The following is a 12,476-nucleotide window of genomic DNA, read 5'->3' as shown; positions in this document are numbered from 1 at the left end:
TCAGCCTGAAGAGAAAGCAAACATGTGTTTAGGTAGACTGTCTTTGCTGGGAAATACATAGCGAAGGCAGGAAACTGTGCAGCTTGGACATCTTCCCTTCTGACCAGGGTGAGATGTAGTCCTCTACCCAAAAGAGGCAACAGTTGGGGAGCTGGAAGCCTGAGAGTGGGTGACCTTGCTGGAGCACAGAGAGGAAATACAGGTGTAGTTGCTCTGAACTGTGACAACCCTAAAAAGCCACAATCCGACAACTGAGGAAGAAGGCTGTGCTGGTTAAAAAAAAATAAAAATGACATGGTTTAGAGGGCAAGGGAAGGCAGCTACAAAAAAAATAAAACAAATGTAAGAAAGGGGAAGTTGATAGTAATGAATATAAATCAGAAGCTAGGAATTGTAGAAAATTGATAAGAAAAGCAGACAAACTGAGAAGTCTGTGGCCAGGAGAGTTAAAGACAACAAGGAGGACTTCAAGTATATTAGGAACAAAAAGAATACTAACAACTGTGTTGGTCTATTACTAGATGGAAAGGGTAGAATTATCGATAATAATGCAGAAAAGGCCAAAGTGTTCACTACATTTTTTTCCATATTTGGGGTGGGTGGGGGGAGGAAAGAAAAAAAACGCAAATCATTGTGGGTTTTTTGATGTAGTCATATCATATAACACTCTTTCCATTCCACTAATATCTCAGGAGGATGTTAAACAGCAGCTATTAAAGTCAGACATTTTAAAATCAGCAGGTCCAGATAACTTGCATCCAAGAGTTTTAAAATAGCTGGCTGAGGATCTCACTGGACTGTTAAATGTTTGTTTTTCAATAAATCTTGGAACACTGGGGAAGTTCCAGAAGAAATCAAATGTTGTGCCAATATTTCAAAAGGTTAAACACGATGACCTGGGTAATTAAAAGGCAAGATTGACATTGACCCTGGGCAAGATAAGGAGCTTAATGAGATAATGGAGGTAATATAATTAATGCCATTCAATATGGGTTTATGGAAACTAGATCCTGACAAACTTGATTTAAAAAAAAAAAAAAAAAATAGATTACAAGTTTGGTTGATAAAAGTAATAGTTCTCATGCAATACACTTAGACTTCTGTAGGGGCATATGATTTGGTACCACATGACTCTGTGTAAGAAACTAGAAAGATATAAAATTAACCACGGCATATATTTAGTGGATTAAAAGCTTATTAGGTCTCAAAAAAATGTAATTGTAACCACGGAATCATTAAGTGGGTGTATTTCTAGTGGGTTCCTGCAGGGATTGGTTCTTTGCCCTTCATTATTTAACATTTTTAATGACCTAGAAGAAAACAAATATCACCAATAAAGTTTGCAGATGACACAAAAATTGGGGTAGTGATTGCTTGGTACACTGGGCACAAGCAAACAATGTGTGTTTTACATGGCTAAATATGGAATATAGACCACACTTACAGGATGGGGGATTCTATCCGGGGAAGGAGTGACTCCAGATTGGAGATCTTGGTGAATAAACAACTGAACATGGTTTCCCAGTGCAACGCTGGGTCAAAAGAGCTAATGCGATCCTTGGATGGATAAACAGAAGAATCTTGAGTAGGAGTATAGAGGCTATTTTACCTCCGTATTTGGCACTGGTGTGACTACTGCTGGAATACTGTGTCCAGTTCTGGTGCCCATAATTCAAGAAGGATGTTGATAACTTGGGGAGGGTTCAGAGAACAGCCAGGAGAATAATTAAAGGATTAGAAAACATGCCTTATAGTTAGACTCAAGGAGCACCACCTATTTAGCTGAACAAAGAGACGGTTAAGGGATGACTTGATTACAGTCTATAAGAACCTATATGGGTACCATATATTACTCTTCAATCGAGCAGACACAGGTATAACACAATCCAGTGGCTGAATCTGTCTAGGCTGAACTTCCAAACTGGAAATAAAAGTGTAAATTTTTAACAGTGAGATTAATTAAACATTGGGACAATTTACCAAGGGTCATGGTGGCTTCTCCATCACTAACAACTTTTCAAATCAAAATAGGATGTTTTGGGGAAGTTCTACAGCCTGTGTGAAACAGGTGGTCAGACTAAATTCCTTCTCACCTTGGAATTTATGAGTCACCCAATGCTTTCAAATGCTCTTAACTTTCTGAAATATTTCATTTTAGTTTAAATTCTCTACATCTGGGCTGAGCACCAACGCAGTACCTTTTAGAAAGCTGAAGTGAGTTTTGCCCATTTTTGAGTTATGTAGGGTGAAGTAGTAGATATATTTTTGTACACTCCTAACAAAAAAAAGTGGCTGTATTTTCTAGATGCAACTTCCTTAGAGTCCTTGTCTCTATGTCAATTTGCCATTTGTCTTACTCCTGCAAAAAATATCATTGATTTCAACAGCATTACCTGCAAGGAGTAACAAGATCTGGCCTCAGAATAATGAAACTCAAGTTTATAGGAACATAAGACAATGCAAACTCATAATATCAATGTTAGTTGAAATGCAGCATGGGAACCACAAACCATTTAGGCTAAAATTTCCAGGAAAATCCACCAATTTTTAAGGTGTCTAACTTGACACCTAGGGATTTTCACAAGTTGTGAGCATCCATAACTTCAGCTGAAGTCAATCAGAGCTATGAATACACAGCACCTTTGAAGTGAGTACAGAGGAAATGAGAACTGAGAGGTCTCAAGTGAGAGTTACCCCAAAATTGAGGTCATCAAAATTAGTGGACACTTTTGAAAGTGAGCCTTTTCCTTAGTGTCTCAGCTCCCAACCCCTATCCTCCCATAAAAAAATAAAATAAAATAAGTACTTATCTTCCTCGCTCTCGAGAGCGATGTGAGGATTAGTTAGCTAACATTTGTACAGTATCTGGAAGATGCAACATTACATAAGCACTATGTATTATTATTCTTAGTAACATAGGTGTGGTATTGCATTGCTACTGTGTATTTTAGTTGTGTATGGGGTTTTTTTTTTTTTTTTTTTTTAAACTATGCAGTTGTGAAAGTGAGCAATGAAATGAGAAGGATTAGTGTTGAATTATCTTGATAGTTTTGTTTTTAAATACTCTTTCTAAAATAAAAAGCCCAAGGTAAATTAGAGCATAGCATAGAGCAGATTCAGAGACAGGTGGGTGAAGTGATTCAAGATCTAGGAAGAATTCCTCTATTTAGATACTTATATGGTCCTCATCGCCATGGTATCCAAATAGCTATCAAGTGCTCTTAGACAAAAGAGGGACACTTTCTAATCCCCAGTATTGATTCTTCCTGTGCCACTGCAAGCCTCCCATTCAAGTACTGGCCCAGCCTAATGCTGTTTAGCTTAATAAGATCGGACAAGATTACAACCCAAGGTAGTAAGACTTCAGGCTCTCTTCCCTACTGCTTACTTCACACACACATTGTTAGATCATCCAAGAAGCTCCTCATTTCTCCTACTCGTTCACCAGTTCAGGCAGTTGACTGCTTGGGGGGACGACACAGGCGTGCACAATGTGCAAAGGCAAGTATTTGGATGACTTGACTGTGTGGGTGGGGATGTGGTGTGGAATATGTTGGGACATGTTGATTTTTAATGCTAAATCAGGGAGACTAGAAATGGCTGGGCAAGGTGTTCTCAGCGCTAGAAAAACTAAGATGTTCCCTGATTCTTAGAACCTTCCCAAGTGAAATACCTGTAACAGCGCATGTGGGGCAATCTCCACCACAACAGCATTGTCTGGAACATGCCTCAGACCTTCCTGGAACAGCACTGGGCTCACCAGGTTGTTCACATGGTACTCGGCAGAGGAATTCCGAGCCAGCTCACTCTGCCACTGAGACTCGGGGATGGAGGTGCTGATCCAACGAGCTGAACGAGGCTTTGCATTTGGAATTACCTACAACAGACCACCAACAACAAAATATCAGGCTTACTCTTGCTGGATGTCCACAGACTTCCAACTGCCTGTGCAACAGAAAGCCAGCAACTGTTACTGCATGCAGCCCAACCTCTCCTAACTCCTGCACATGAGGATCTCCTTTAAGTCCCTCTCTCCCCCAGCATGTAGGATGCTAGTCACGGCTCCCTTTATCCACAAGCCCCCAGCATAAGCCATCACTCAGTGACATTACCTTCTGCAGGGCACTAAGTAGGACTGGTGCAATAGACGCCATGTAATATGAATGAAAAGCAACCCCAGCGCTGCGCACCTCCTTTGCAAACACTCCTTCCTTTTTCAGTTTCGCTACAAACTCGTTCACAGCATCCTAGGAAATGGGATAGAATTGAGCAAGAATTATTATTTCCATGGAGTTTGGGCATCCAGCTTTCCTCTGCTATTAGCCATTTGATGAGGCTCTGTGCTCCCATGAAGAGGTATCACTGCACTCCCCTCATATTCCTCATGTAAAGGTGACACATCCCTGTGAATATAACACTACTGAAATACAGATCACATGCTTCTTGCAGACTAGGAACAAAAACAACAACTCTGATTCCCATCAAGTGGCACTTAAGTGTTTAAATTCAGATGCAAGAGGTAAGTTCCCTTCCATTACTTTGGTTTAACCGGACTGCCCTTCTTTCACTCCTGGGGCACATGGTGTAATTCCAGTAATGGAAGACACACCAGATGGAGCCCCAGTTTGCAGCCTTGGAAGGCAAGGTCTCTTAGGAAGGCTGGTTTCCATATATTTGCTCACCTGAGGCCCTGAAACAGTGACAGTGTCTTCAGAGTTGTGACAGGCAGGTACCACGCCAGGAGGACAACGACGCTTACATTCCTCCCATGTCAGACCTGCAGAGGAAAAATCCTCAAGATGATGCATATGTTCCCAGGAAAAATTATGCAGTAGCTTATGTAGCCAGGTTAAGCTGGTGGTAGGGATTCTAGCAGCTGACTACCCTGCTGGATTCAAGATTTTTGGGAACGGATAACCCTAGTCTTGTCAGGACCAATCTTAGGGTTTTATAATGCTCACCATCACTGAAGTATCTGTGCCCATGGGAGGTGGCAGAACTGACTTCCATGAAGAAATCAATCTCTAAATTTTGGGATGACGTTCTTGAAGTCCATTATATCCCTCGCCATGAAGAATCAAGTCAGACAGAGTTCTGTATTGCTTATGTAAAACCCACTAGATTCCACCAGCTATATGCTTTGAGATTACAGACAGAGGGATCAAAATTTCATCCCCATGATAGGGAAATGACAGAGTTCTAATATGTACTTTTCATGTAAACCTCAGATTTAAGACACAAAAGCTTACACTATTTAAAAAGCCTATTAAAAAGAAGATCTCCCTCTAACAATTTACCTTGTCCTTAGCAAGGAATGCCATTCTTAAAACTGGAGAGAATGGTCAAATTCTGCACTTGTTTACAGTCTTTGTGAAATTAAGGTATCACCGTTGAAGTCGAAAGTTACTATGGATTTAAGCTAGTCTAGTGAAAGTAGAATTTGGCCCAGATCTATCACATGGGTAAGAGGCAATGGACAAAACATGAGGTCAAATTCTGGTTATGAAAGATCTGACCTATTATATGCAGTGACTACCAGAAATGATCAGTGATAAGTAAATGACTTATGTACTCACTAGCATGCTAAAGACAATGCTAAATGAGTTGGTTCCCAGTGGAAATATCCTAGTAAGTGAAACACTAGAATTATGCCTGTAGCAAGTGATGTATAAATGCTTCAGCCCCCAACACAGCTGACCTAATCTGTAATTTTTGGCTCCTTTCTAACTTGAACATTCATGGTTATCAAATAAGGTGTTCATGAAATAACAAGAAAATAAAAATAGCAAAAGCTTTACTTGTAACCAATAGAGAAGTTGCCAGATCAGATCAGGGTCTATGTAGTCCAGTATCAAGTCGGACAGTGGCCTGAGGACTGGCCAGTTATGGAACAACATGCCCATAGAAGAAGTTTCTTCCTAGCCCCCACCCAAAAATCAGTTAAGGTTGGCTTATGCCCTGGAATAGGTAGGATAAAATTTATCCCATAGGATAAAATTAACTCATTATCCAGATTTTTAAAAAACAGGGTTTAATTTTTTAAAATCCTATTAAATTCTTGGCTTCCATGAGGCCTTGTGGTAGTAAGTTCCACAGGCCAATTATGTGTTGTGTCAATGTATTTATTTTTATTGGTTTTAAATTTGTTACTTTTTGATTTCATAGAATGGCTTCTTGTACTTGTATTATGTGAAACTGAGGGCCCAATTTACCTTCTCTAGGAGATCTGTTTTGGTTCTTGAAAGGTAACAAAAAAAGCCACCTGTCCATTTTTTGTGTCTTCTCTAAATTAGACTGTCCTAACCTTTTCACTCCATCATACCAAAAAACTCCACAAACCCATTCTTCCGGACTTCTAATTATTTGTCATCCATCTCTGAACCCTCTCTACTTCTGCTCTTGAGAGAGTGACAAGAACCAGACAGTATTGCAGGTGAAGGGTTACGACTGATTTGTATTACTGTACTTCTGATATTTTCTAGTCTTTTTGTTCGTTAGTTTTTAATATACCCTAACGTGTAACCAGAAAGATGAAGTTGTCAAGTTATGACCTGTAAGAGTTTAGATGTATTGGTAATTTTTTAAAAAATTGAACAGCTTTAAATAAAAATGTCTCTCTCCACCCACTTTCCCCACTGCCATGTCAGATAGCCCAAGTTTACTGCCGCTCATGGAATCTATTACAATTAACAAACAAGACAGGAGAGAGTGCGCATATGTGCATGCGCCCATGCACCCACAGGGATATTATCCACCTAGGACAGGATATACTCCTATACCTACCCACAGCAGCCATTCCTCCTGGGGGTAGTTTGGCCTCTTTGATGCACCGCCCCCTCCAGTAGGCAGCAAGAATGGCCTCTTCATGACTTAAGGAGTTATCTGCATAGCCACAGGCCAGCTCTCCTACTGAGTGACCAACAATTCCATCAGGCTGCAGATCCATGGCCTTCAGAATGTCGATCTGTGCAATCTAGGAGGAAAAGCAGTATTACCAATGTCACATCAGATGCCATACCTCTGGGATGGTCGTGCCTTGATAGCATGGTAATAGGCATTTTGGAAAAGCCAAAATAAGCTTCCCTCTACAGAGCAAAGTCCCTTCCTAATCTTACTGCTGCTCCCTACACCCACCTCCAAAGAAAGTTCTGGAAGGATCCTAGTGCCTCCCCCCCAATTTTATTCTTCATCAGTCCCTTCCACGGTTTTCCCACTCCCACAAGTCACTACCGCTGCTGCTGCTTCTGGGCTGTGGAGGTGGAACTGCCCACAACTGTACTGTGTGCTCAGCCCTAAGACTGCCTGTGTAAGCACAGCACATGCATATACACACAATTCCTAACAATGCCAAAGGGACACTCAAACCTGGCTGCCACATCAGGTGTGCTCCTTAGCAGCTTACACAAGACTATTAGAAGGATCACGAGCTGAATGACAGGCAATATTAGTGGCCAAGCAGATACACTTGGAACAAAACTGGGAAAGGGCCTCAGCTTTCACCCTTACCTGAATAGCAGCAAGGCCAACAAATGCATGGACAGCATCTTCAAACGTGTTCTCATCTGCATTCAGGAGCAGGTCAGATACCTTCAGTCCCGTGTTCTTCAGAGCCTCATCGGAGCGTAAGATGGACTGTTGGAACAGCTCAAGCTTCATCAGGCTAAGGCCCATCCCCTTCCACTGTGTTCCCATGCCTGTGGAATGAGAGGAGACGATGAGCCTTGCTCATGGGGGAGGGAGAGCTGAGCATTTGCTCTAGCAATGGGAAGATGTAAAAAGAATTCAGCCTCGGAGAACATCTTGCAGACCTCAAATCTCCAAAGTGAACATGATGCACTGTTTTTCTGTCTCCTAGGATTTGTTACCAGGAGAAGGGAAATTTTATTAGATGGAGGATTATCTGCAGATAGTCCACATGATCAATGCAGTAAACAGGAGATCCTGAAAAAAAAACTCTTAACTAGTGCACATACCACAAAACTAAGCAGAACAAGGAACAGAGCATAGAATCAACAGACGGCCTCAAGCTTCCAAAGATACAAAACAGTTTGTTAGAGTCTGATCCCCCTTAAGGTGGAATTACCTGAGCAGATATACCAGAGTGGCCTCCCAGATGTCTGAGTCTGCTGAACCTCCTTTATGTCACTCTGGCTGCCAATTAAGGTGTAGCCCCTGTAGGGCATGGATGAAATAGGGATCCCAGAGATATCATTGAGCAGGCTCACAAATGAGCTGTACTCCCTCAGTCTTCTGCTTTGCTCTATTAGCATTTCCACTGCTTCCTGTGTCCTGCCACAAACTTGGACCAGTCGTGGCAAATTGTGCGTCTGCAGAGGGTAGAATTTCTTCTTATTTGGTCTCAGAATGACATGGACATTAGAACCTCCAAAGCCAAAAGAATTGATACTGACAAGGCCACCTTTTACTGGGGTTGGTTTAGCAACCACCTGGACACGACCATCTTGTAAAGCTGGAATTTCTGGATTTGGGGTGTTGTAATGAATGTTTGGAGCCCACAGCCCATGTTCCAGAGAGAGAATCACCTGGAGAGAGACAGCAGAACAGAACAATTATGGCTTAGATTTTTTTTTGTTTGTTTTAACAGACACCTTGTTAGTTTTGTTCTACAAACGGCTTAGCATTTGCACTTAAATGGCTCTTTCTGTCACTATACTGGATTTTAGAACACTTCACAAAAGGTAAATAGGTATTATTGTCTCCAGGTTACAGATGGTGAAACTAAGGCACAGAGGGGCTAAGTAGCTTAGATAAATCAAGGCCACCCAGGAAGTCACTAGCAGAGCTAGTCTGAGAATTCTGAAGTCATAGCTCTGTCCACACTACCCAGTAGACTGCGCTGTCTTACTTGACACGGAATATCATCCCCCCTTCTCCCCTCATCCCTCCACAAAATCTGCACTGCCCAGCTCATTTTTTTCCTTCCTCCCATGGTGCCTCCCCACCCTCTTCTTTACCATCACCGAATCTCCCATTTCTACCTTTTCTCTGCTGTCTGAGAAAGCTATTCCCAGACTGGCAGATCTAGCTAAAGGAGTCTCGGTCCTGCTCTGCATGTTTTTCCAATTTAGGTACAGGGCGAGAATGAAAGAAAAGTTATGAAGTAATCTACCTGTTTCAAACAGGCTGAAAGCAAAAACGACTCCCAACTCATGGTTATGTATGCACTCAACCCCAAGACGGGAGCCCCTGGGGAAGCAACAGGTATTGAGGCTGTGCACATATTCCCTTGTGGCACAGGCAGTTCAGGCCAGAAAATATACAAGCAGCTGCAGCCTCAAAACCACACCAGTTATTGGTATTACTGCAGTGTTCTCAGGCCCCAACCAACATCCCCCCCGCTGTTCAGAAACAACCCGCAAGGCAGGTGGCGCTGATGAGAGACAGTAAGTGGGATTATTCTCCTGAATTGGGTATCAGACCTGGAAGCCAAGTCAAGAAAACAAGACTGCAAAGCCTTCTGGGTAACAGCCCCATGAGCCTCATGATGGAAACATTCCCTGTACAAGCTGAGAAGGCTGCTGTGGATCTGGTCTAGTGTTTTATCCCAGATGCCTATATACCCACAAGGTCATACTCAAACATATCTGAAGCATTTAGAAAGGCTTAGCAGGTGCACCCACTAGGCTCCCCCAGAGACAAACTATCTAAGTGGGGTTTTGTCTTTCCTGAATAGCAGTTAGTTAAACACTCTGGTAACTGAACTACTCAGCTTAGATTCTGCTGCCACAGGAGATGGTTTAGGGAAGACGGACATGCTGAACTGGGTAAGACGGAATTTGAAGCCATTTTAGTTAAGAATATAGACCATGAGCATAGAACTACTTTATCCATATGGGCACAGTGAAAGTGGAGGTTTAGAAGTAAGACATTGTGGCTTTTATCTCTGACTTTCCACCACTAGGAAAGCAGTGTTGATGGCCAAATGATGTTTCTGTTTCAACTGAACCTTTGGGAGATGTTTGCTACCAACTTAATGAGCACTAGATTCAGCTCCCTAGAAGGAGGAGCTCATGGGGCTGGGGGAGGGGAGGTTGCTAGGAATAATCCCTTACAAAGGGTTTTTACTGGATTGTTTAAAAGGCATTGGGAAGGAGGCTGGGGACAGCATGGAGTGGAATTAAATGGGCTACTATTACTTACAAACTTCTATGTCCTATTTTATTTGTCAGATGTAATTCTACTGTAAGAGGTGGGTGGGCACTACAGCTCATCCACATAAAGAAATGGGAATGGGTCATTGCCGTGGGATGTTCCTTCCAATTGTTCACTACAGCCACATGTCGCATCTTTAATTAGATTGCAAGATCTTGGGGGGTAGGGACTGTCTGTGTCTAGCACAACGAGGCCCTGATCCTGATTGCCGCCTCTGGGTGCTACCACAAAACTAACATCCCCACTAAGCACAAGCTGCAAAAGGGTAGGTGGCGGCAGAAATCCCTACCAGCAGGATACAAACCTACCTGCTGGACTAACTACTGAAGGTCTGGTCAGTGTGGGAGGTTCTCACATCAGAGAATCCTTGGAGTACGCCTTGAGCTCCATTACAGAGACAGTGAGCCCAGCACTAAGGGTTCTTAGGTTGGAGCTGACAGCTCTGATCGACATCAGTTGGGGAGCCTGGAGGACCCCAGCTCAGTCCCACAGGAGAAATCCGAAGACTTCTATGGAGTCACTGTCAGAGGCTGAATGGCATCATGCAATGGATCCGACACAGGGCCTGCGACAGATTGTGCACTTGGCACAGAGACCCTCACAAGGAAGTCAGGGCTCTCAGACCAATACCAAGACCACATTCTGCTCCACCTCACCAAGAAGTATCTTGGTGTGCCAGGAGTTCAAAAATCCACTCTAGTAAAACAGAGACCATAGCATAACCAGGATATCCAAGCTATTTACAGGCCTTCAGTACAATGGAGCAGGGACAGGGTCCCATGTTTTCCATGATTCTGAGGACACTTCATTTACTGCAGAATTCATCCAATGCCTCAGAATAGAGCTCAAGAATGCAAGTTTTCATCTAGAAAACAAGACTGCAGTTCCTAGATATTATGGCAACAAAGAAAATCCTCCCAGCGTGACCTGAACATAACCACCACAATATTTGCCTTAAGAGTTCTTGTTTCAGGCTGAGAGACTGTGCTGCTTCCATTTATGTGGCCATGTTAAATGGTCATCTAGGTTTCAAGGCTGTCAACACTGTTCGCTAGCACTCTGCTGAGCTGTTCGCAGACATTCATCCACCAGTGTTGGCTACAGTAGCAGATAATGGGGCAGGCCTGGGCCAGCTGCTTGCTCTGAGCCAACTCGGAGTTCAAACCGGTGTCTGCTCCCGCACCACCCCTCACTTGAAATCACCTCAACCCTTGCCCACAACTGTCAAGGGAGCAGGGGGAAAAAGATGCATCCCCCACCCAATACAAAAACCTCCAGCCACTTCTTGAACACCAACAACCCAAGGTGCCAAGTGCCCCAAACGCACACTCATCAAGTTATGCCACAGCTTTTCATAGTGATGCATAAAATAATTGAATATCAAAATCACCAAGAAATACAGTAATGACAATTGGCCATTTAATAAAGAACCCTCTGTTCTCAATGTTATTTAAGTGTTTGCAGACTTTAGGACTAGAGAGAGACAGAGACCCGAGTGTCTGGTCTACAAATTTACATCCTGCTTGTTGCAGAGCATTTGGAGCCTTTATGAATACTTTCAAATGAGGCAAGCAGCAATAGCAGAATGGGCTGCCTGGTTAATGAGACAACCTCTTAAGTCCCCCCTCTCATCAGAGCTAAATTCCACAATGGGTCAGTGCACAAATCACTATATCTATAGATACATTATTTCTCAACTATTACATTACCTTGGCTAGTGCGGCAAGCCCAGAGGCAGGTTCTGGGTGACCCATGTTTGACTTGGTTGATCCAATCAATAATGGCTCTCGCTCTAATTGACAGAAAATATTTGCAATGCCATTCACTTCCTGAGGATCCCCAACCTAACAGAAAAAGAAATTAAGTCAGAATTATGCTTTATACGAAGCATGCACAACATGCAGTAGTTGGCAGAAGAGCCCCTATCCCAAAGTCTCTAGCTTTAAAAAACAAAAAAACCCACACACCAAGGATTGTGAAGGTAATAGCTAGAAATGGGAAATCTAGTTCCTTCCAGTTAAATTGGAAAGAATGGGGGTGGAGAGGTGGATGGGCAGGGTGGGAGGGGGAGGGAGGGAGGGAAGGAAATTGAAAGGCGAGAAAAAGGAAAGATGCTAAAATCGGAGGGAAAGAGGAAGAGCCACAGGGAGATAAGAGACAATGGTGAAATTATGCTAACCTTGGTGCCTGTACCATGAGCTTCTACATACTCCACTTCTTCAGGCTGGATCCCAGATTCTTTGTATAGAGAGCTGACCAAATCCTGCTGCATCTCTCCAGAGGGAAATGTCACACCTGGAACA

The 12,476-nt window shown here is 42.9% G+C and overlaps 1 protein-coding gene across 1 annotated transcript in view; it reads right to left on the bottom strand.

Annotated features, from left to right (window-relative positions):
• The window catches only part of FASN (fatty acid synthase), a 71,908-nt gene that overhangs the window by 41,165 nt on the left and 18,267 nt on the right, over positions 1-12,476 (bottom strand). The window contains exons 7-14 of the mRNA XM_054046566.1: positions 12,353-12,468; positions 11,883-12,017; positions 8,084-8,543; positions 7,507-7,694; positions 6,784-6,973; positions 4,683-4,777; positions 4,113-4,247; positions 3,674-3,877 (exon numbers count right to left, since the gene is read on the bottom strand). Of these exons, the coding sequence (XP_053902541.1) occupies positions 3,674-3,877; positions 4,113-4,247; positions 4,683-4,777; positions 6,784-6,973; positions 7,507-7,694; positions 8,084-8,543; positions 11,883-12,017; positions 12,353-12,468 (1,523 nt within the window). The remainder of the gene's footprint in view (positions 1-3,673; positions 3,878-4,112; positions 4,248-4,682; positions 4,778-6,783; positions 6,974-7,506; positions 7,695-8,083; positions 8,544-11,882; positions 12,018-12,352; positions 12,469-12,476) is intronic.

This window comes from Malaclemys terrapin, chromosome 13 (genome assembly GCF_027887155.1).
Source record: "Malaclemys terrapin pileata isolate rMalTer1 chromosome 13, rMalTer1.hap1, whole genome shotgun sequence".
Classification (NCBI taxonomy): Eukaryota; Metazoa; Chordata; order Testudines; family Emydidae; genus Malaclemys; species Malaclemys terrapin.
This window is presented reverse-complemented; position numbering and strand designations above follow the sequence as displayed.